The 24,957-nt window shown below is 42.7% G+C and overlaps 2 protein-coding genes across 6 annotated transcripts in view; one reads left to right on the top strand and one right to left on the bottom strand.

The window, feature by feature from the left end:
• Positions 1-5,909, top strand: part of ahr1a (aryl hydrocarbon receptor 1a) — a 33,806-nt gene extending 27,897 nt beyond the window's left edge. Inside the window, exons 9-11 of one of the 2 annotated variants that reach the window (XM_064348335.1) lie at positions 475-616; positions 985-3,577; positions 3,657-5,909. In XM_064348335.1, the coding sequence (XP_064204405.1) occupies positions 475-616; positions 985-3,577; positions 3,657-3,803 (2,882 nt within the window). In that variant the 3' untranslated portion in view covers positions 3,804-5,909. Of the gene's footprint in view, positions 1-474; positions 617-984; positions 3,578-3,656 lie in introns of those variants that run through there. The other variant, XM_064348345.1, reaches the window with a different exon arrangement.
• Positions 5,910-13,044: 7,135 nt separating this feature from the next.
• The window catches only part of snx13 (sorting nexin 13), a 26,248-nt gene continuing 14,335 nt past the window's right edge, over positions 13,045-24,957 (bottom strand). For 2 of the 4 annotated variants that reach the window (XM_064348294.1, XM_064348323.1), the window contains exons 14-26: positions 24,282-24,386; positions 23,275-23,407; positions 21,961-21,998; positions 21,058-21,127; positions 20,422-20,564; positions 19,925-20,026; positions 19,658-19,774; positions 18,952-19,113; positions 18,554-18,625; positions 17,335-17,480; positions 16,678-16,746; positions 16,478-16,590; positions 13,045-16,230 (exon numbers count right to left, since the gene is read on the bottom strand). In XM_064348294.1, the coding sequence (XP_064204364.1) occupies positions 15,998-16,230; positions 16,478-16,590; positions 16,678-16,746; positions 17,335-17,480; positions 18,554-18,625; positions 18,952-19,113; positions 19,658-19,774; positions 19,925-20,026; positions 20,422-20,564; positions 21,058-21,127; positions 21,961-21,998; positions 23,275-23,407; positions 24,282-24,386 (1,503 nt within the window). In that variant the 3' untranslated portion in view covers positions 13,045-15,997. Of the gene's footprint in view, positions 16,231-16,477; positions 16,591-16,677; positions 16,747-17,334; positions 17,481-18,553; positions 18,626-18,951; positions 19,114-19,657; positions 19,775-19,924; positions 20,027-20,421; positions 20,601-21,057; positions 21,128-21,960; positions 21,999-23,274; positions 23,408-24,281; positions 24,387-24,957 lie in introns of all 4 variants that reach the window. The other 2 variants (XM_064348312.1, XM_064348304.1) reach the window with 1 other exon arrangement.

Genomic DNA, 24,957 nt, shown 5'->3' with positions numbered 1-24,957 from the left:
CTAATGCACTTCTGTTGTATATGTGTCTGTATACGAATGACTTCAGTGCCCTTGCATACCGGCCTGTTTGACATCACTGCCACGCTCATTGTGAGATTTTCATAACCCATAACCACAGGTGTATGCAGACCCAGTTATTGTACAATATATGCATGGTTGTGTACTGCTTTAAAATGACTCTTAAACAAAAAAAACAAAAAAAATAATTCATGTCAGGTTAAAAAAAAACAAAAAAAACATAAAAATCACGTCATTGTCCAGCAACAGGCTTTTATAAACAGATTTTCCTCATCTCCCTTAACACACACACTCCCTCAGAGCCAGACTGGGGGGGAGAGTGATTACTTTAGATTAAATGCCCTAATATGACATTAGTGTCTGGGTAACCCTGTGGAAATCCATGATCAGGACCAGGGCTTGCATTTGTCAAACGGGTCACCTGTGTTTGTAACGGGCCTGTGTTTCCCTCCTCAGTGATGAAAACTGGTGAGAGTGGCATGACGGTGTTCAGGCTTCTCACCAAGCAGAGCGGTTGGGTGTGGGTGCAGGCCAACGCCAGGCTCGTCTACAAGAACGGCAAGCCCGAGTGCATCATCGCCTCGCAGTGTGTCATCACGTACGCTCACTTAAAGCCTTCAAATTACTTCAAATTAGATCTGATGGAACTGGAAGAGTGGAAGCGTAACACTCATCTTCCCTCATAGCCTGAGAAAGCTTTCTATTGATATGCGCCATTCTCAAGTCCATGTGCTGCAAACCCAATGCACTGCAATGTTTGTTGTAGGGTGTATCTCACATTTTATGTTGTGGTTATATGCTTGTACTTGGATGGTGTTGTGGGAATTAAGACTGTGGAAATGTGGTTTGTAGAAACTGCTGACCATTTTGGTGAGGCTCACAAGTAACTTTCTAGTATCTCTGGCACAGTTCTATTCAGGTTAGCTTTTGTTACCTCACCAATCTAACGCCATTTCTCCCTTTCAGGGATGAAGAAGGAGAGGAGAACCTCAGTAAAAGGAACCTCAAGTTGCCTTTCGGTTTCACTACAGGAGAAGCCGTCCTGTATGACACTAATGGATTGCTTATGGAGGGAGACTCCAGTCAGAGCAATGGCACAAGGTCACTGGACCCAGACTCACTCCTGGGGGCGATGTTAAAACAGGACGAGTCTGCCTATGTTTGCGTCCCTGCCCAGAACCCCGTCTCCTTCCAGCATAGTGCGCTGGCAGACTCTGGAGAAGACCAGATTTTATCTGGTGACTGGCAGGATGACATTTTGTCTTTGTCTGAAAACGGCATTTTCAAGCAGAAACCTATCAGCGGCTCAGAGGAGGAAAAAAACGGTGACCTGTTGAACTTCATGAAAGGTCTGGGGATAAGCAGAGAAGACCTGGAGCTCATTCAGAAGGATGAGGAGTTTCTGCAAATCAGGTTGGATGAACAGGGTGACATCATGGATGTAGCAGATGAGATCTTGTCGTATGTGCAGGAATCACTGAAGACATCGGACTGTATCTTTTCAAACAGCACTGAAAGGAAGCTGTCAGGGCAGGACTCCAGCTGTGCTCCACAGTCCCAACAGCCGCACTTAGTTCCACATCTACAGCATGAGCAACCACTGCTGCAGCCACAGCAAGAAAAGCCAGTTCTGCAGCAACACCTACACACACAGATGCATCCACAACAAACGTTTCCTCAGCAGTATTTACACACACAGGCACATCCTCACCAACCGATTCCACAGCAACATCCACATGCACAGACAGAGCAACTCATTTCACAACAACCTCCACAGACACAGCAACTAATTTCAGAGCAAAATCCACATGCACAGACAGAGCAACTCATTTCACAACAACATCCACAGACACAGCAACTAATTTCACAAAAACATCCACGGACACAGCAACTCAGTTCACAGCAACATCCACAGACACAGCAACTAATTTCACAGCAAAATCCACATGCACAGACAGAGCAACTCATTTCACAAAAACATCCACGGACACAGCAACTCAGTTCACAGCAACATCCACAGACACAGCAACTATTTTCACAACAACATCCACAGACACAGCAACTAATTTCACAGCAACATCCACAGACACAGCAAATAATTTCACAACAACATCCACAGACACAGCAACTAATTTCGCAGCAACATCCACAGACACAGCAACTAATTTCACAACAACATCCACAGACACAGCAACTAATTTCACAACAACATGCACAGACACAGCAACTAATTTCACAACAATATCCACAGACACAGCAAGTAATTTCACAGCAACATCCACAGACACAGCAAGTAATTTCACAACATCCACAGACACAGCAAGTAATTTCACAGCAGCATCCACAGACACGGAAACTAATTTCACAACAACATCCACAGACACAGCAACTAATTTCACAGCATACACAGACACAGCAACTAATTTCACAACAACATCCACAGACACAGCAAATAATTTCACAACAACATCCAAAGACACAGCAACTAATTTCACAGCAACATACACATCCACAGACACAGCAACTAATTTCACAGCAACATACACATCCACAGACACAGCAACTCATTCTACCACAGCATCCTCATATGCAGGAAATAATTCCACAGAAACATTCACATGGAGAGACACAGCAACTAGTTTTGCAACAGCATTTACATATACATGGGTATACCCACCAACCGATTCCACAGCAAAATTTACATATGCAGACACCTCCATGGCAACCAATTCCACAACAACATACACTTGTACAGCAACAGATTCCACAGCAACAGATTATGCAACAGCATCCGCCTACACAGACATATAAACAGCAAACCGCCCCACAGCAACATTTGCAGGCACAGATGCATTCACAACATCAGAGTCTGGGACAAGAGCAGCCATTGGTGCTACAGAACCAGCTACAGGAGCAGCTACAGCAGCACCTAGATCTACAGCAGCAATCATCACATGACCTGGCACAGCCACAACTTTCACACAAACATCAAGAGTTACCGCTAAAGCAGCTCCCAGAGCAACAGGAATATCTGCTACGGTCATCACTTCCGGAACAACAGCAGCAGTTGTGTCACAAGATGAAGCACATGCAAGTCAACGGGAAATGCCCATCTCTGAAGCAGCCTGTCGCCATGCCAGCCACAAATGGTCACCCATTACCTCCCCCGTTCTGCGCAGATTGGAGCCTCCCACAGTACGGGTGCCTCGTTCAGGAGGCCTCCACCCTGGACCCACCCTACCAGAAACAGCTGAACGCCATGTCCATCGCCTGCGACCAGGCCTTCTCCCCTTACACTGAAGGGCTTGCGGCTGGACGGGCTGGCAGCTTCACACCCCAGAACCTGGAGGATCTGCTGGAGGGCTTACAGCCCGGAGCCACAGGGGAGCGGCACTGTGCCACCATCCTGCAGGACGGCAACACCACCCCCCTGTGCCATCCCACTGCCCTGCCCGTGAACCAGGGCCTGCCTGAGACATTTGGCCTGGGACGTGAGCAGCAGGTGAACCCTAAGCTGCTCACACCCTGCGCTCTGGGGCACCAGCCTTTCCTGTCACATGTAAGCACATGGGCCCTTTGCTTCCTCCGCTTGTCCCAGTTCACTTTGACACGTCTGTGACAGCCTCCTTTTTGTTCAGTTTCAGAATGGCAGCGGTGGGGTCGTGACCCAGACTCAGCCTGAATCCATCGGTGGTATGGGCCTTCCTCAGCCAGGACGGCCCCTGCACCGGCACCCAGATGAGAGCAGACCGTTCCAGGACCTGACCATGGGGGGGGTCATGTGAATGCACATACAGACCCACAGCCGCGTCTCTAGAGAGCAGGGTGCAGCCCTGTGACACTTCACCGAGCACAGCCAAGCCATGGAAATATCACAGGGGAGTCTCTGTGGCCGAGAGACAAGATGTCTCCAGTGGGAAACCTGGCATAGGGAGGGGCTGAGGCATGGGGATCAGTCAAAATATCTCATATCCCAAAAATTATTTTTTGTCCTGCACTTACTATACAATTTACAGTTTTGTCATTTAGCTGATGCTGTTAGCCAAAGTAACTCACAAAGGTGCATTAATACACTTTGTGTACGTTAATATTTTATCTTTTTATTGTAGAGTACAATACATCATAATTTTCTTGCAGTGGTTTTGGTAACATGGAATGGGATTGTCCCATCATCATTGGCCACAACAATAATTTGGACTTGTTGACAGTTTTGACTGTTAAATGTAAACAATTCATTATCTCTATTCAATTTTAATAAATTAGATTATAGATCAACTCAATGTAGCAAGCTCCTTAAAGGTCAAATGCAGAAAATGTGAAAGCTATTTGAACTTAATTTGTTTATTACTGTATTGCATGCTCGTATCAAAAGGTTTTTGCTGTCAATACAATGATATAAAATCTACAAGGGACCTTCTCTTCTGAACGGTGTTATATATATTTGTGTAGCCCCACCGGTCTTCTTCAGCAGTATTTTAAGATACGAGAGTTTGTGAAAAATAGTTTTTTGCTATATATATTTGTTCACAGGCCTGTTTTTTCTCAGGTGTACATTTTTAACCTTGTTATTATGTACAATCATTTGTAAACAATTCTTTAAAAAAGAAAGTATTTAAGATGGTAATTAAGTAAATTGAAGTCATTAATTGTCATTTGATGGCAGAGTCATCAAAACAGATTTATGTTTTTATAGAACTTGGCAACTATTTCCTTGCACTCACAGGATGAAAGATCTAAGTATATAGGGACTATTTAATATGCATATCCCTTTTATGTTAGTATAGTATGTTAAACCGGAGCTTGAAATGTTTGGTTATTTGGTAAAATTTAATAAATTTAAATTATTTTTAAAGTGAAAGTATACCCCAGTGAAAGTTTCTTGATATAAATGCCAGGTAGTTCTGTGCACATCGATCAATTGGCTATTTAGATTGAACAAATAATAATCAATTATCAAACCCTGGTCCCATACAAGTTTTAAATAATGTCTCATTGTGAAAATATCTGCATTTATGCATACTTGTAAACAGGAAAAGAAATAACAATATCTTTTGTTAAGATAGTCAGACTCTCGTGAATATTTTGTGAATAATATTTTTCTACATCCTCCACCAATGAAATGTATTGCCCCCAACTATTTCAGCACTGGTCCAAATAATGATCAAATAGTTGCCAAATAATTGTCAAAATATTCCTAATTACAAGTATATACACCAAGTTAGTTACCATTGTAGTAGCAATGTAGTAGCAGTAGAAATACTTGATATGTCCAAATCAAATCTCTTGGGTTTCATATTCTTAAGGAGCAGCTTGTGTGCCTTGTAAGACTTTTTTTTTTCTTTCTGTCAGGACCTTCAGTATTGGTCACACAATAGTGTTTGGATTTAAATGTGCTTCCTTTCATTTATTTTATTGATACATCCCACTTTATGAAACTATGCAAAATTTAAAATTCAAAACAATATGTTGCACTTTTACTGAAACAACAGACAATCATGTAGCACTTTGAAAATGTACTTTTGTTTGTTAAACTGAGCCAGTTTTGCTGTTCATGAACAGGGTGAGTTGGCATAGGCCTTTTTTTGAAGTATCCAGTATACCAAGAAATAAGTTTCTTCCGTAGATTTAAAAATAAATAAATTTAGTACATTTTATTTCTAACAGAAAATGTATTTTAAAAGAACACTGAAGATCTAAAAAAAATTATTTGTAATTTTGTTTTTCGTATGTTTGTTGTATTTAATTTATGTAATGAACTATTTGAGCTTCCCTTGTAGATCCAGTTGGTTTTATAAATAAATTTATGCTGCATTTTTCAGACTAAAAGTTTAATAAGTGCTTGATGTTTTCTGATGATGCTGTTTTATTAAGTAAATGTTTGATAAATCTGACTGGTGTGTTATGCTTTTTGAGTCAAACTTGTGCTGATAGCTTACAGAAGTCTCTTCAACAGGTTCAATTTGGAACAGGTCTCGTCACACCTAAGCTTGCAGTTGTCTTTAAATGATTATCGTGAAACCCAGTTCAATGCAAGAACATTACTAAACATCACTGTGCTATCTATGTAGAGTGATGTTTCGTTTTCACGTGTTCTTGGGATTCTGTGGCAGGGCTTGTTTTGGCAATAGGAATTGGCAATCTGAGGACTACCCCTGCCGGTTAAGTAGGTACACACACACCTGGATTGCATTACGAATCGGTCCAGGTTTAAGTGTGATTCTTTCCTTGGTAGGCGTCTGAGACCAGGAACTCACACCACACTGAGAGTGAGCAAGTACAAGAAAGACCTGGCTGAAAGGTTATCTGTTTACTTTGATTTATTTTGTTTTAATTTATTGTTTTTACCTCGGTCCTGTGAGAGTAATATGAGAAGATTTTTTATTTTCTTTTTCTTATATTGGGAAACCAGTTCTTTCTCACGCTCTAAATAAAAGACTGAAAACTGAAATTCCCACATCTCTGTGTCCAACTCTCCTGTCCATCCCAGGAGTGGATAAATTTAGTCCTTTTTCATACTGACTGGAAACAGCGCTTCAAAGGGGAGGTGTATTGTAGATCAATCTGATTTACAGCGTTCTGAAGTGCTTAGAATATTTTTTTATTTCGCCATTCTGTTTCTTCTACTTTTTGTAGAGCTCTTACAGCACTGTCCAAACATAAGTAATGAAAAAACATAACTTATTCATAACTTTAAAAAAGAAAGAAAGATGACCATACTGGATGACAGAGGAGTTGAGTGGGTTTCTTGAGCAGGGTGATGAGACGAGCTTGGTAGGGGACTGCAGGGACACATCCAGTGGACAGGGATGAGCTCACCATGGAGCAGACAAATGGGGAAGATGCCAGGAGAAATTAAATAGAGGAGTGGTGGGAGGACAAGATCCAGGAAGAAGGAAGTTGGACGTGGGATTGCAGGAGCTGAGTTATGTCATCATTTGTAAGATGAGAGAATGCATAGAGAGAGGATTGGGGCAATTTGTGGAGATGGAGACGCTTAACTGAGGTGTTTGGGGACTCCACCATATCAATGGAGTTCTAGATGTCAACCTATCAATTGATGTTATCTGTAGTGAGGACTGAAGGAGGTGAGGGAAGGGGAAGGTTGAGGAGTGAGGAGACAGTGGAGTAAAGCCTAAATATGCTTGAGTAGCAACATGCACCAGTCAGTTCCTTTCCCCCCTTTTCACAGCTGTAATAAAGAGTGCCTGAAAGTGTATAATGCAAGTCACAATATCAAATGAATAATACCACGTTCTTCACTTGGCTTGCCGAACAAGCACAGGCTGGTCTCATTGGGGAATAAGGGAATTCCTGCGGAGTTATTTTTGGCAGTGTTCTGAAGCATTTGTCAGCACTATCATTGTGTTGGCCGTTCATTCAGAGATCGGTCCAAAGATGGCATCGTAAGCATTCTTGTTGGTATGATGAAAATTCTCAACTTTGGTGCCATTTGTTTTGAGTTATGCAACAGCTCCTGCAAAGGATATTTAATTCTGGTTGACACACTATATATATATAAAAAAATCATGGTTGCATGTGTGAATATTTTTTGCACATACCTGTTTTGTTTAACGTTGGACCTTGGTACAAGGTACATTCATACAGCCTGGTTATCATGCTATATAAAGCTATATGTTAAAAGGTTACTTAAACATCTGGGGAGAAAATGGGAAATCCAAAATACTATAGATCAGTGCTGACTGACCAGCTGGAGCTAGCTAAACTCTAACATCACACACCCCATGGTGAGGTCATCCATCATTGTACATTACCATACGCAATATTGCACGCATTGGGTTCATACATAACACAGCATTAATGCAGTGTATGGGAGGTTATAAATTATGCATTCGGGGCACATGAACAGGGTAGGGGTATTGCATTGGGATTATGGCTGTAAGAAAGGGAGCCCTGTTCTTGTGAAGAAATGTTTTTTTTTCTTTGGCAGATCTAGTATCAGAAATAACTGAAACAGGCATGCACTGACTGCAAGTGATGTAGTGTTAGTGAGCAACTTGTTCCTTGCGTAATGAAAAATACCTACTGCAATTGGTCGAGCAACTGGTCTGGCTAATCTAGGCTATTATTATAATCAGACAGAATCCTGTGAACGTCAGACCTTTTTGAACCCTCACTTCTGAAGTTAGATTTCTATATTTATTTGATTTAGTTTTTAACAGTAAGCCGCCAGCGCAGAACCCATTTGCCAATGGAGATTCAGAATCAGTGAAAAGGACCTAAATTATTGTAAAGCAGGGGGTCAGAGAGATCCTGCCATATGGATGTATCCCAGAACAGCATTTCAGTCCAGCATCCAGTAGACCCTCAGTCCAAATGAGAAATGCCTCAGTGAGGCCTAGTCCCAGCATTTTAGCTCCTATAACTGTTGTAATAAAATGTTATGTAAAAATGTAATGTAAGGCAAGCCCTAGTACAACTGACCTGAGTGGGTATACTGTGTGGTGTGTGCATAAATCTGGAATGCATATGCAACTGTAATTCCGTTGTGTTAGTGTAGCCACTTTTACTGATTTTGTTGAGTGACTATTATTAAATTGCAAATAATAAATAAAGAAGAAGACAAGATGCTTTGGTTCTTATTACTTGGTAAAATATGGCATCTAGAAACAAGAAATATGTTTCTATTTCAAGCTTCTAAAATATCCAGGGAAATGCACTTTTGCACACTACCCTTTTACATGCAGTAGCTGGATATTTGCACAAGTTGTTGACAATTTATTCACCTTATTCACAGAAACACAATGGCACATGCATATTTAATAGATTTTGACCTGAAGATTGCTGGAATTGTTATATTTCTCCCGTTCCCTATGCAATGTACTGTATGTCTGTTCATTACAATGGCTATTAAAGATTCAGGCACTCTAGTGCAATTCTGGTGCAGTTAAATGCACTGCTTGTTGTCAGAGTCAAACAACGGTACAGTCCTATTTTCAGATATTGTCTCTAATCAGAGATACGCAGTCAACATGTTTAACAATGCAGCAGAAGCAATAGCAACCTCACTTCACATGCATTATTTTAGACATTGTGGTTGTGCATTCAAAGGAGCTGTCAAGGGAGGTCCAAATATTTTTGTTAAAACCCCCAACTCATGGAAATCATTACTATAATAACTTGCTATTCCAAAGTAGGCAATGTTTTAAAATCACTGAACTGGACTACATTATGATGACATGTTAGTGGAAATGGAGATTAAATGACAAATAGTGTCTAAAAAGGTTAGACTTCCAATTCACATTGGCAGTAAAACAGCACTGATAACTACAGGGCTCAAAAATCTTCTATTAATCAGTACTGAATCAATGTAATTTCTTCCTAATGGCCACAAGGTGGCACCATTGTACTTTCCCCAGGTTTATTGAGAACGTTGACTGAAAACTGCAGGGGGCCTCTTTCATTTTTCAGTCTTTTAGCAGTGTCTGTGAATAATTTTAGGAAGACTTATGGTTGGACTGGTCAATGTAATACGGCCATTTTATAGTGAGCATGTGATGATTGGACCATCAACTGTCAATCACAGATTCAAGGGGCATAAAATATACCTGATTATATGGACTGTTGGGTAGTATAAGAAGTTCAGCTGGGAAGCAAACTGAAGCAAAAAACAACGGCACTGTAGCTGAGCTTTTACTTTTTTTTTTAGTCAGTACATTTTGTGAAAAATGGTGATGAGGAAATTTACAATATGTGAATATAGTTAGTCTTACAGAATCACAAAGTCCAGAAAAATTACTAGTGTTAAATCAGCTCTAGCAATGATCAATCAACTCTAACAGAGTCCAGTCATGGCAATATTTACTCTATTAGAGTTAAAAGTACTCTGGTAGAGTTGATTTTACACTGAACATTATCTTGCACAAGAGATCAATGATTGTCATTAGCAGACAATTCATTTGTTTGTTTCTACTATTCAAAATGAAAGCAATACAAACATGAGCAATGTTTCAAAAGACAATCCTTTTTTCCCACTGTAAATTGTGTATGACAGAGGCTGTTTGGAAGGTTTGTCAGACAATAAATACAAAAAAAAAGAAAAAAAGAATTTTTTGGCACGAACTGACAATTTGCAATGACACACAATAGCTCATGTAACAACCTGGGATGAATAAAAGAAAAAAAGTTCTGGTTTAAGAACCTAACATTGAATCTAACCAGTCCAATATCTTAACTACTAATTTTTAGTAGTTAGGACAATACATGTAATTTCCTTTAAAGATAAAGTAGTTTTGTAGTCCTCCGTCATGAAACTCACAGCAACAACAGGCTTCACTTGACTTATTTTGAGCATTATGGTTATTATAGTTTCTTTAGATGAAGCAGATTTAAAAGTTGAAAGCACTTCTTTTGCTATATATCTACTTGATTTTTTAAAATGATCTTACTAGAGTAAGCAATGCGTAACTTGCTGGGTATGGAATGTTAACCGGTACATACAACAGCTGATGAAGCAGGAAGATGATTTGTCTGGATGGCAGAAATACCACAGTCCACACACAGTACTTAGTACTGTGTATGCCGATGTTTAGCAGTGCCAAGATCTGCCACACAAGAATGACATTCTGAGCAGCGCACAAAGGGCTGATTCTCACCCAGGAAATGAATGCCATACCCAGACATTATGAGAGGCTGTGTGTGTTCCGAACGTGGCATATTGTAGGGAATAGATATTATAATTTTTTAAAATTCATACAGTTGTTATAAAATTATTAATGCATTTTAAAAAGTCAAAAAAAAAATAATAATGACTATCAAAAGTATGTTGTGCAAGATGTGTAACTCGATACCTTTCTAAACTTTCCTTCTTAGTACAGTAGGGGTGCTGTAGACTTACAACACCCAAGTATAGGACATCAAACCTTCATAGGGTTTATTACAAATTTACTCAATTTCCTACAGCAGTGGCAACCAACCTTGTTCCTGGAGATCTACCATCCTGTAAGATAAGATTTCAACCCTAATTAGGCACACTTGGCTTTACTTATTAGCAGTTCAACAAGATCTCTAGCTGTTGAATGAGGTGTGCTTTATTAAAATTATAATAATAATAATAGCTTTATTTATATAGCACCTTTCATACAGAATGCAACTTAATAATAAAAGCAAAGGAAGACAGAGAAAAACACAACAATCATAGTCAGTTATGCCAGGCGCAAACATAAAACAAGATAAAAAAGAGAATAAAAATTAAATATTGATAAAAATGAAAACCTACAGGATGGTATGGATCTCCAGGAACAGGGTTGGTTACCATAAGAACAATGATAAAGCGACTGACAGCCGGCTGACCCATTACGAGGTTGTTCCAGAGGCTAACGGTTATTACATGCTAAGTCTGTTGAATTAGCCGGCTCCTTTCAAAAGTATTTTTAATGTCAACATTTCAGACATCTAGTGGATCCTACACAAAGCCGTCTGGGGTGAAATAACAACAACCAGAGCAGTTATTACCCCCCTGTGAACAAGCAACTGTTCCAGTAAGTAGTGCAATCTGAGTATATTATTGTGAGCTGGGGCATGATGAGAAAGTATTTGGGATATGCCCGCTAGGTTTCACTGGCAGTCTTGAGTTTCGGGGGGAGAGGGGGATAAGGTGGCAGTGGTGGTGTTCCTTTCCCCAGCCGGGGGTAATCCTCCTGGATCTGCCCTAAGCCCCCTAAACTCCCAATAACACCAGCTGGAATGTGCATTCACTGGGGGCAGCTGGGGCAGGCCCAGAAGGGAGGATCCCCACAAATTGAATTAAGAGGTGTAAAATGCAGAGAGAAGAGAGAAAACAAATTGAGATGGTGAAAACAGGTGTCATCCGACATGCCCCCTCCCCGCGCATCCGATTAGCAACCAGCCTGCCCTGGCATTTACCCCTTCAGCCTCTGACCTTCCGAATTTCTCAGACACGCTCGGTCAAGGCACCTGCGCTCCCAACCACACTTTGCATCCATTGGGCTTTTGCATGTTTGTCTTTGCGTCATTTGTGGGGTAGATCAGACTCTGTTCAGCTGAAGCTGTCCCATCTCCTCCAGGTCTCACCTACATGATAAATAAACTCCAAGCTTTCCACTAAGCTCTATGTTTTGATGATACTGATGTCCTAAATATTAAACAAATAATGGATCAATTTCGATACACACTTTCTTTATGTTCTGGCGATCTGGCAGATGATTATTTACACGTGATCATAATTATCTTTCTGAATCATTTCCCTTTTTGACCATAATCGAATTATTAAAATGTTTTCATCGTTGTTCTTCAAAATCGGCCCAATCCATTAAAATCGCTGGTCATGCTGCTTTCAGGAGAGCACCCTTGCTTCAGTCTATGGGGAGTCTGGTTTAACACACCTTTTTTGCAGGTTAAATTTTTATAGAACCAACGGATGCGTTACATTGCCTGCATGACGGACGGTAGTTCACGGTATCTACGTATGATGGACGGTAGGGGACTAATCGTAGCCTACATAGAGCTCCGCGGACACGTAGTACATTAAGGAGTGATGAGCGCGCGACCATGTCGTATTCGATGGGAAGTGGGGGCGTCGCGACTCTCATGCAGTCAGCGTGATGAATGGCGAACAGCTGGACAATTCAGATCAGAGGATGAAAGACGTGTCACCCGGCCGGTCACTCCCAGCTGCTGTATTAGCACGGTGGTGGGTGGAGAGAGGAACGCGAGTTATAGCGAAGCTAAATTATAGCTTTGCATTTTCAAACATAATACCGCTCCTTGCTTCTCTCCTGTAGGCAACTTGACATAGTCAGACGCTGCTCATTAAACTGCTATCAAAAACAGCCCGGTTACGTTTTGACCCTTTGAATAATTGTTTAAGACGAATTGATATAAAGTATTTATTCAACCTTGAAAAACTAACCAATGTGAAATTGTGGTGATGGAAATGATGAAGGCCGTCAACAGACCGCGGGTCCGAGTTATTATTGTGAAATGCGAAGAAAATTACTTTAGGCTTTGGTGTTAAGCTGGAGTCTTAACAAAAACCACAGTAAAACGTTTAAGTTAACATTTTATTAGTGTTATACTGAATTCGTTGTTAGCACTGAGCAAACAGAAATCTTTTTAGAGGCCTTTTCAGTCCATTAAAATGACCATAACATTCTGATTAACTTTTTGCTCCTAAAAGAAAAATAAGAAAATAGAATTGACAGTACATTTAGGCACACTGTTGACAGATACTATACAATGATATGCACAATTAATTATCATAAATTCATATATACAGGGTGATTCAAACAAAGAAGAAAAAACTCCTACATCCTAGGGGACCAGGTGGTCTTGGGGGGGGGGGGGGGTCAAGAGACACTTGACATTGTGGCTGAATTCCAAACCACTATCTCAACCCCTGAACCCCTCAAGTGATTACTTAGCTAGTGATCGCTTAGGTGGTGAGGGAGAGAGAAGAAGCAGCGGGTAAGAGTTGGGTCTGAAACTCTCTTCAGAATTGCCTTTAAGCACATCAACACAGTGCAATCCATATCCATACATTTACAAAAAAAACAAACAAAAAAAAATCTAAACGGGTACTTTTTATTAGACATACATGATAAAAAGTAAGATAAATACTCCATAAAAATATAGCACAGCTATTCAATGCAAAGTAAATATGCAATTATTTACTTTCTTTTCAAAGTTTTAATAATTACTAGTGTATTATTTGTGTTAGTATGATAAAATACATGTCCACCATAGTTAAGCGCACTAGGTTTTATTGATGTTTTTCCCGTATAATTAATCTACTCACATGATCTTCAAGTGCTGTGATTTTTCACCATATAAAATAAAACTTTATGGCCAAACTGAAGGCTCAAATTTAGAGGTCAGAGGGCAGAGAGGGGGTGAGTTGCAATGCAGCCTGGGATTGGGCATTTCCCCCTCACACCTAATTGGAGGTACTGCCCAGGTATTCACATATCGGTGGAATCAACTATCATTCTGATTGGATATCTACTACTGTGTAATACAGGAAGCAAGTAAAAGCTTCCAATTACGACGCACAGTATGAGTTGCAGACATGTATGCTTTATGTCCGTCTATGCTGCATACTGTACATGTTTGCAACTACGTACTGAAATTATTTTCAATGTGCACATCAGAATGCTTGTGCTGTAAGCCATGCGCAGATGAAAAATGTCCATTATTCATAAAAGTGTCACAGAGGAGTGAAAAAATGTAAGACTTATAAAACAAGTCCTTAAACTCAACTTGACAAGCGGAATGTAACTGGTTGAGTTTTCAGTGCCAGTTAACTTGTTCTCTCTTTTATGCCTATCCAAAAATATTTTTGTACAATTGTTCTGATAACCATGCATGAAAGAAAAAAAATATTGCACAAAATGACTAATACTATGAAGAAACACACAGAATTTGGTATTTTAATCTATGCATTTGAAGTAGTCTGCCAGGGTCTCTAACCTCTAGCGCATCTCAATTCTCTAAACTCTCGTTTAGTATTAAGGCTGATTCGCTATCTATCAGTGGCACAGTTTTCCTGACTCAAGTGGGACTTTCCCCATTTTACAGCTACAAACGTATCTTTACAATCAGATCTGCAAGCATACAATGTTTTACAACATGTAACCGGGTTAAAAAAAGGACACAAACAGATATTTTACATCCGAGAGTTACATTCTTTAGAGCATATCTCAGTATGCTTTAAACAAACACAAACATTTATCTGCATCAAAATCCAATCCCTGGACAACAGGTCAAATGGATTCAGTCACCTCTAGGAAGTTGGTGATTTCTCCTGCGTTTCTCACTGGAATCTAAGATATTAAGCAGGTTTCCCCCCCCCAGTGTTTAACGGTACTTTAAGTCAAAGGGCACTTTCACACTCGGTATTTAGAGGACAGCCGTTCACCCTCTCATGTATCGGCTGCAGTTGGTGCTAAGATGTAGTGTGAAAATCCTGTTAGGCTCTACACTGGTTAAAAGTTATCCACGAGTATTTAAATGCTATACTTTATGTGAAAGTGCCCCAACACCCGTTTCAGAAATCCAAGCGAACACTAGGAATGTGCAGAATCTTCAAACAAAATTCTTGCATCTGATATGCGAGGGGCATTCAGTCCAACTGCTATGGCAGTTACTCCTTAACTCTGCGAGGAATTAATGAATCAAGTATTTTTTCACCCCAGCTCTCACACACCATCACAGGATTGACAGCGACTAAAATGAACACGTCAGGGAAGAATACTCACTTAAATCTGTTACCACAGGAACACACTGATGGGCTCCCTGCTACAAAATTTGGCCACAAAGATGTTTTGTGTAATTAGTTGAAGGATGAATGAATGCATTTAAAATGAACTGGCGTCTGAAATCCCAGCTGTGAAAATGCAACTGAACAGGATATGCAGATTGGGCCGGAATAATGTTTTAAATGCAAGTTCACCTTCTCTCCGGTTCTACAGGCCCCAAAACCAATTCCACCAAAGCAGGTGTAGGGTGCAAACCCACCACTGTCCATTCAATACAATCTCACCATTCTGATTTCTCATTTGTTGTTCAGCACCACTCTCTGATCCAATAAAAAGTGTCTAAAGGTACTACTCTACTTGTGCCTCACCTCTGCAAAAACTACGTTGGGCCTACATACCGTGGAAGTCTGAAGGAACCTACCATATGGGGCCAGGTTGTCCCACACTTCAAACTATCACCTAACTTTTAAAATGAGGAAACAGTAAAAACATGGACAGAAAGAACATCTGATACCATCAGCAGTTGTCCAGCACCATAGTTTCTGAAGTTTTTTTCAGTGGTTTGGCTCTGGCAGCTTGGGATCCACAAAGACCCATCGAAAACTCCATGCTACAGGCGCGATGATTCAGAGCTCGCTTACAGGGTGCGGAGGGCAGGGGAGGGGGGCGCTCTCTGGGCAGTGATGTCGGCCCCCCTCGTCTCCCCTCCCTCCGTACCGCCCCCTGGTGGTGGTGGCGGTGGCCCGTCACCTCTTCTGCGCTGTCCTCAGCTTTTGCGAGTATCTGTGCGTGCGCTCGGAGCAGGAGTGCAGCTTGGCGAAGAGCTCGGGGAACTTGCACTGGGGGAACATGGTCTCCAGCAGGCCCTCCAGGAAGACGTACACCAGCCGGCGGTTCAGCTGCTGGTGCTGGAACATCTCGAAGACGCGCAGGATGCCCTTCCGGGTGGTGTCTGCGCCGATGATGTGCTTCAGCTCGTCTGCGGCCGCACGGGAAGGGAAACGAGCGGGAAAATGCGTTACGCTACCGAAGGACAGAGTGCTGGGAACAGGGAACAGGGGAGAGAGCTCTGGCCAGTATTTAACACCGGACAACAGATGATCAACCCCTTGCTAGTTCACAGACTCACGCAGCCTTGCTCACTTTCTCCCTGACACACAAGCGCATGCAGATACTCACAACATAGACACACAGACACCCAGACACGTACACATGCGCACACACACCTGGCATTATCCCCAGCAGGCTGGTTTTAGCAGCAACCCTGGTCCTCATGCGGATGTTTTTGTCTCTGCGGGGCGGAGTCTCTGCCAGGATCCCATTGGGCCAATAGGAGTCTCTGTGAGAGGTGTGAAAAGTGAGTGATGAATGTAACATAGGAGATTTAAATAAATACCCACGCGTGTGGAAGGGAAGTGCTGATTACCTGAAGCGCTTCACAAAGTCAGCCACCTGCTCTGGAGACGTCATGAAATCCACATGATCGACTATTTTTCTGCAATGAAATCAGATATTCCATCATTAGAAATGATGAATTCAGTCATTTGACAGATTGCATTCATGCATGTTTCTAGGTTATTTTGCGGAAGGCAGGGGTTGTGATATTATCTGAAACAGTAAAGCGTCAGGGCCATTCCTTATACATTTGGGGCGGAGTGTGGCACAGTGGGTAAGGAACTGGGCTTGTAACCGAAAGGTCGCCGGTTCGATTCCCGGGTAGGACACTGCCGTTGTACCCTTGAGCAAGGTACTTAACCTGCATTGTTCCAGTATATATCCAGCTGTATAAATGGATACAATGTAAATGCTATGTAAAAGTTGTGTAAGTCGCTCTGGATAAGAGCGTCTGCTAAATGCCTGCAATGTAATGTAATTTGGTCATTTGAACAGATATCAGAAAATACCACATCAAGTTAGCAATGTCACAACAGTGCCAAGTGTCACACTCTTAAAAGTACAGTTTTATGACGGCTCATATTCCTTCAGGATGAACTGACTGGACGTTTACCCTCGTGCTTATGAACAGCGTGTTGTTATGATGTTTCCACACTGTTTGTGTGTCGGGTGCTTGCGCGTGCTGTACCTGTTGATGGTGTCTCCATAGGTAGCGCGAATGAGCTGCTGCAGGAGGTTCTTGATGTTCCTCCTTAGCCACTGGTTCCTCTCTTTCAGGTCAAACACTTCGTCCATCAGCAGCAGCATGACCCGCAGTGGAATGTTATCGTCCACCTTCAGGGGGTCAAAGGTCATCTCGGCTCACAGTCGCACGGCAATTTAACGTCATCGCCACAATCAGTAAACTCTTTCACATCCAGCAGGCCAAAGCTCTTAGATAAATACAATACAGCACATAATATTTTTGAAGCAAAACAGGACAGGGACTTTTTTTTTTTGTCTCCCCTTTGAAAGCGAAAAGACATTTGTCAGTTGGGGGGGGGGGGAAACAATAAAACTCGGGAGAGACAGTGAAGAATGCTTTGAAGTGACAAATAAAAATGTGAAGCCCCGGACAGCTGTGGATTTATGACGATGACAAATCTGCATATAATCTGCGCTAATCTTGCACGCCTTCGCTCCTGGTCAAGGAGAGAGAGATAAAAGCGGCCCCCTCTCCATCGACGATCGGTGATGTAACCCAAACAGTGGGAAAGTGCCGGCGTTTCTGGGGCTCCGCGGGGTCACCGGCGGCTTTGAAGAGGGCTACCGGCTGCCCGGGGCCACGCCCGCCAGGCCCTCTCCGGGGACAGGATACTCTCGTGCTAATACCTGGGACTAAAGGCCTGTCCTGCCTATCGGAGCCCCGCGTATACATTACATTACCAAATTCGAATGCTTAAATGTCACGTTTGGGCAAACGGCTGCGCATCGGTGTTTATCGCTCATTTGGCACGTACTGCTGGAGCGGTTCAGCAAAAAGGGGGGGGGTGTTCTATGAGGAAAAGAATACACCCCCCACCCCCCGTAGGCTAAAGCACCAGGCATTTCATAACCGGCCAGAGAAAAACCACGACGCTGCATTTAAGGTAAGCCTTAAAATATGTGCATACGCAGACGCGCGTGGATTTGAGAGCTCATTTCCAGCCCCGGTGAGATACGCAGTGAGAAATGTATCCCCGGTGCCGTGGCGACCCCGGGCCTGGTGCAGCTCCAGCGCTCCGACGCACAGCTGTGCACACTCCCCGCCTCCCACGCCAGCGCCCCTCCGCCGCGCCGAAAGACGAGCGCCGGGAGGGAGGGAGGGAGGGGCGTGGGAGGGGCCGGGGGGGTGCGTGGGAGGGGCCGGGGCGGGCGGCTGTACCTACGTTGTCATCCAGCTGCGCGGAGACCCTGCAGTGTTCCGAGTTGATGTCCGACTTCGGCATCATCGGGGGCACCTGAGGAAGGCGAGATCGGCCTTACAGCACAGAACCCTTCGCCCGCATCGCGTCCACAACGCAACTTCCACAACACATTCCCCAGCGCTCAGGAACTCAGGCAGTTACTTAAATCCTTACCCTGCCCTTTACAACTTTCCCTGTCAGTACCACTGCTGTTCGTGGCCTGTTATCCAAGCACAGCCACTGCATCCATGTAAAGTGAAATGCTCTAAAAACACACACAGTTTCACAGAGGGCTACAGGCAGCTTGGGCAGTGAGGTGCTCCGCACGGCCACGCTGTACGACTAGCATTCAGGACTCACGGCTGTCCGTTTAAAGGCACCTTGAATATGGACTGCCGGAGGTCCTGGCCCAGTCTCTCGGACATCTTGCCCATGTTGTCGGACACTTTGGTCATGCCCTCGGCGAGGCTGTCCGGCAGGGACTTGACAGCGTTGGACACGTTCCGCATGGAGTTCCGCAGGGGGTTCACAAAGGTGTCCATCTGAGGGTCAGAAGGGTTCATCTCTGTCAGCTCAACATCAGAACACTGTCACACATCATCCATTTAAGTGAGTGGACAAACGGACACACTTCAGGTTAAGTGCCCTGCTTGAGGGCAAAATAACTCTTCCGTATCTGTCCAGTTCCCTAGATGAGAAATACCTGTTCCCCGTCAGAATGTATCATCAAACTTTATCGCATTGCCAAACTTACTTAAAATGATGATTATGTTCAAAACAAGCCTTTAATTGAATCATTTATTGGGCTGAACCCCTGACCTGACATATATTTTCATATAAATTTTGTTCTCAAAAAGCAGTAGTCCACAAGATGTGGCATGCTGTACATTCTGTCTATGATAGATTATATTTATATTTCCATGGAGAACAACCTTAAACTGCTTTTTCCATGAGTATACTTTTCAGGTGCTGGGATACCAGACTTTATGAGACCCTTGGACATGTGCAACAGTAAACCGTGTTGACCACCACCGAGAGTGTTAATGTGGAAGTGTTCTACATATGGACAGTAGAGGGCGCTCTGACCTTTCGTGCAAAATCGCCCTTCCCTTTGTTGTACGCTTTGTTCTCCAGGAAGTCGCACAGATACGCAGACAGCGTGGGACACGCTTTCATCGTCTCTGGATTCAGCAACAGCTGCAGGTTCAACAAGCGTTTTACTTCCATTTGGCGTTCCATTATTTTAAAAGAAATCTTCACAAAGTGTTGTGTGTACAAGGTCAGCTGTAAGCCGTCATTGAGACAACCTACAGTCATTTACAGACAAACTGCTGCAGACTGTCTCACCTGCAGGTAAGCATTGAGGTCTTTCTTTCTCCTCTCAAGGAAGTCCCGGTCCATGTTGTTGAAGGTCTTTTTCCCGGGAAGTTTCAAGATGGGAGCAAGGCTTTCAAACTGGGGGGAATAAAGAATCACACTCAAGTTTTTACTGGCGGGCGTGGATGATGGAAAAAAATAAAAACTCTCATTATTAACGCTCATTTTCATTTATTATTTATTCATTCATTTATTTCACACTAATCAAAATGTAAAATTATTAAAATTATGGTTCTTCAAATTCCATAAACTATAATAATAAAAATATGTCACAAAAGAAGGTCCTATATAGCTAGCTCAAGCTTTCAAATTTGAAGCAAAAGGACCTATGCATTATTTGTAAAATAGCTTTGAAAAGGTCTTGCGGTAATCTGCTCTGTGCAGCCTTGCTGAAATGAGTAACACAGCGATAACGAAGCGTTTAAGAGCTACAGAAAATCACAGTTAAATGGCAGACGTTCAGAAGTAGTGACCTGTTCTGTGATGCGCATGTGGAAGTCGTGGAAGTCGCTATAGCGACGATAGGTCACCCAGGTGTCCCCGCTGCCGTCCGGAGCCTTCCGGGACACGGTGATGGCGTACAGTGCATAAGTCTTCCCGTGATCATTGCACACTCCTGCCACATGAATTTGGTTTAAACAAGTGTCAGCAACTGGGCACGCAAGCAGAGCGGGGAGAAGCACACGACGGAGGGAAGGACGGACGGAAGACAGTGCGAGGACGGATGCAAGCGCAGGAAGGACAAAAGGAAGGAAAAAAAAAAAGAAAAGAGTAAACGGTGAAGATGATGGAATGGTGATGTCATGATGCATGACAATAAAAAAAGGCAGAGGTTGAGAGGCGTTTGATGCTGATTGGTTAGACTCAGGAAAAGGTGAGAATGGTGTATAGTGACAATACAGTAATGGAGAGGAGCTGATTAGTGAAAAAATGGAAAGGTATAGTATGCAGCAGTATTACTCTAACTGCTGCCAGCAACATAATATAGTAATTGAATGAAATTATAACAAAATTGTAAATACAATTACTGTCATCTGGTAAATAGTCATATATATTGATGAAATAATATAAAACAAAATATGTATCATAAACAGGTGATCTGCACATACCAGTATCGGAAATAAAAGCATGAATTTGCATTGATTCATCCGAACTTGCATTGGAGAGGTCGTCCAATGACTGAAGGGGCAAAAAACACACGGGTTTATTACAGAGAAATTCAAAAAAGGCAGAAAACGCTACGCTGAAAGAAAGACCAGCTTCTACATGTCCCTTAATTCAAGTTATCCACCCCCACCAGCACTCACATACAAACGCCCACATGTGACACATAAACATGCACAGCAAGATTCACACAGGCTGCATATTTTAAATAACTCTCACAGAAATCCTACGGGTCCCACAGTAAATGGATGACATCACCACCCCCGCTTGGTTTTTAGTTCCAACCGCACGGAACAGCAGTATTTCTGCAGCAGACAGGGTGACATACAGCGGTCCCTTTCTCTAACCCTGCATTTGTCCCCCTCCTTCCCTCCCTCTCTCCGCTCTGTTCTTTATGACCAAGAGGAATCCCTCGCTATGTCAGAACCCCAGGTCCGCTGCGGTGGGGAGACAGGGCTAACATAGCCGCCAGCCTTCTTAGCCCCTGCAGATTATAACTTAACAGCAAGCACGGTGGTTTCATCACCATTGCCTTATTTCTGGTAGTCAGAACACAGTTATTACACAGAAAATATGACTTCATTTGTTGCTATTACACTAGTGAAAAATCCGGCTATAATTGACACATTATCAGTTTATACAGCTGGACATTCTCCCAAAGAAGCTATGCTAATGTCCCATCTGGGATCTAGACCTACAAGCCTCTGGTCAAAAGCTTGGATCCCAAAGCACTATATCACACTGCTGCCCCTACGTCCATTAACGTTAGCCATGTCACTTAGGAAAGCAGACATACTGAATTACATCCGCTGCGCTTGATCACAGGCCAGTTTGGAAAGGCTACGTACCAAATTTAAGCTTCCTGTAGGAGATCCATTAAATGATTCTGTGGAGGTACAAAAAAAGTGAATTCAGAAATTAGATATCGAGCATTTTAAGAGAAAGAAAACATTTGGGGGAAGGAAAAATACTTTCAGAAAAAGTCATAATCTCACACTGGAAATTTCCCATGGCAGAAATAATCAAATAAAAATGAAAAACTTATAGTAAGAAACCAAGATAGAACGTTATAAAGCCGTGGGAAGCTTTCTAAACAAAATCTAAAATTCACAGACACTATGTGCATCTGCAACTAATACAACTGATGCCCAAGGGGGAGACCCATCAGAGATTTCAGGGCCATAATTTCAAATAAAACTTTGCCATAACATTATCTGAGAAGGGAAAGAAAAGACAAATAATATCTCTGTTATTAATCACAGTATAAAAAGTGAATCCTAAAGATATGCATAGATACCTTCAACTGTGGTCTCTCATGTTTCTTTGGTCACATAACTTTGAAATATTAGAAATGGTGAGGTTCATGTGAAATTGCCTTGCATCTGGTCTATTAATTTTTCTATTTCCTGAAGAAAGGCAATATTCCAACTGATGTAGTGCCCTCAGTAATGGGCAGTAACTGGACCGTTTGTTTATTTGTGCTCAATAAACATTCATGTCCCATCTCTAAAGACATGTGCAGTTTGAGTGGGACTGACTCTGGCACTGACGCCATCAAAATCCTCATTTCCTGTCACTTCAAAGTCATCCATTTTAAGAATATACAATCATGCCATAGATGGAAGAGATGACATGGTCTATGCTGGTCTTCAAAAATCGGTCCATTTAAAGAGTGTGGTGAACAAGTAAAAATGGAATCCTAATAAAGTTGGAGGGAGTAAAAATGGCTTCCTAACAATGCTGGAGGGAGAAGTCAATCTAGACTATTCTAAGATATAAACAACATGACATCCAATATGAATGTGGTGCTGTGCTATTCCTTTTTGTGAATGTTGCTAAGAAATTTCCCTACATGGTTAATAAAGTTAATACTGAATTGCTACTCAATTGAAATGACCAATTTATCTGTACCAAGCAATTACGGTGAACAAGATTGAAGTCATTTTTTAGATGTTCCAGACGGTCATTTTTTTGCAGTCACAGACACCACCGCACACACTTGGGAGCCGCCACGGCCATGCGTTACGGGCGCGAGGCGCTGGTGTGCGGAGGCGCTGGTGTGTGGAGGCGCTGGCGTGTGGAGGCACTGCTGTGTGGAGGCGCTGCTGTGTGGAGGCGCTGGCGCGTGGAGGCGCTGCTGTGCGGAGGCGGGCCTCTCTCACCTCCCTCCCCGTCGTCGGACCCGCGCAGGCTGGGCTCCTTCAGCATGTCCAGCTCGGCCAGCATGCGCACGTACAGCGGGTGCTGTTTGAAGGACGGGTAGAAGCGCTCCTCGTGCAGCATCATGTCGTACACCTGGGCCCGTCAATCAAGAGCTCAGCGCACGTCTAACCTCGCACGCGTGTGTGCACGGCCTGACTTACACGGCTTAAAGCCGCTCAGCAATCAAAATAATCCTACGCTAAAACAACAAATGCTGACATTAGGCCTATTCTTTCAGTCCAGGTTCCTTAATTCATTTCTCGATCATGAAAGGCTCAGTAAGCAACAGCAAGTTCTTTGTTGCCCATTACAGGAGGATTTGATACAGGTCATTTGGAAATTGTTATAACATATAATTTACAACATATAATCAATATTTACATTTTAACCAATCAGTGTTGCACCTGTTTTGTTGGCTGCCACTCAGAAGTGAACTTGCAGACAGTATCCATAGACCTCCAGTGATAGTGTTTGGTACAAAATACTTTGCAGCCAAAGCAAATCTCTTCATAAATTTTAAGTCAGTATGCATCTTTATCTTGTGACTTTGAATGAAAAAGAAAAACGTGCTTGCACAGGTCCTTTAAACTGTGTTTTATCAGCTATATTGCTGGACACTTTATTTAAATGCCTTGCCTGTTGGTCCAACAGCCAAAAATATATGGTGTGCGCACAAAACTAAAGAGCTAGATTTATGAACGTATGCAAAAGAAATGCTTATTCTGTCACAAATAAAGACAGGCTGGGTGTTCCGGCATCTCAGGCAGGTGCAGCTGCAATGTCCCACCCGGGATCTGTACCTAATACGCACTGCCAATCCTACTGGAAGTCTCAAATTCCTGAGTTATTACTTATGCCCCGTGTGGATTCTTACACACACTGCGTCCTTGGAAAGAGTCAACACTGAATCAATAAGGCCTTTTTTTCCTGAGAATATCTTATTTGGAAGAAGAGCATAAATATTCACCTTTCTCTGGATATCATCAAATATCTCAGGCGTGGGGTCCTCTTTATGCAGTTTCTCAGCCAGCTTTGCGATCAAAGCCTCGTCCACCTGAACTCTGGGTGACGCCTGAAGATGAACACATGAAATTCTCAGTTCAGTACCAAATTCCAGTGTCTGACTCTGCTTCCAGAGTGTTTATACAGGCAGGACTGCCCTGTCTTTATGAGATAAGGAAATTGCAGAGCTCCAGAATCTCACGGGGCACACTGACTCCCTATCCCTGTACAAGACAGAAAACCGTCTCCATGTCTCTGTCACCAGCTGGTGAACTTTGTCTTCAGGATTAATGTTTTGGATTTGGATTGTGAAACATGAAGAAACAACGACACATGAAATGTTTTTTTTTTTGACACAGGAAAGGCAGCACCCGTGCAGCTCAGCAGTCTTAAATGACCTGAGACATACTGAAGCCTCATTCCTTCTCAAGCCAGAACGTATCTCAAATACTCCAGGTGTGATCTGCTGGGCAGCACGTCCGCTTAAAGGATTCATAATCCTGTTCATTCTAGTGCATGGATGTGGCCCAACGGTCAGGTGATGGAATCCCGACCTCATCAGCACCAACTGTGGCTGGTAGCCCCGCAGGGCGGGGCCTAATTAGCAGCAGCATCATCTAGGGTTAGTGAGGGTTCAGTTG

Source organism: Anguilla rostrata, chromosome 1 (genome assembly GCF_018555375.3).
Source record: "Anguilla rostrata isolate EN2019 chromosome 1, ASM1855537v3, whole genome shotgun sequence".
Taxonomy (NCBI): Eukaryota; Metazoa; Chordata; class Actinopteri; order Anguilliformes; family Anguillidae; genus Anguilla; species Anguilla rostrata.
Note: the sequence above shows the minus strand (reverse complement) of the source record. Positions and strands in the feature narration are given on the sequence as shown.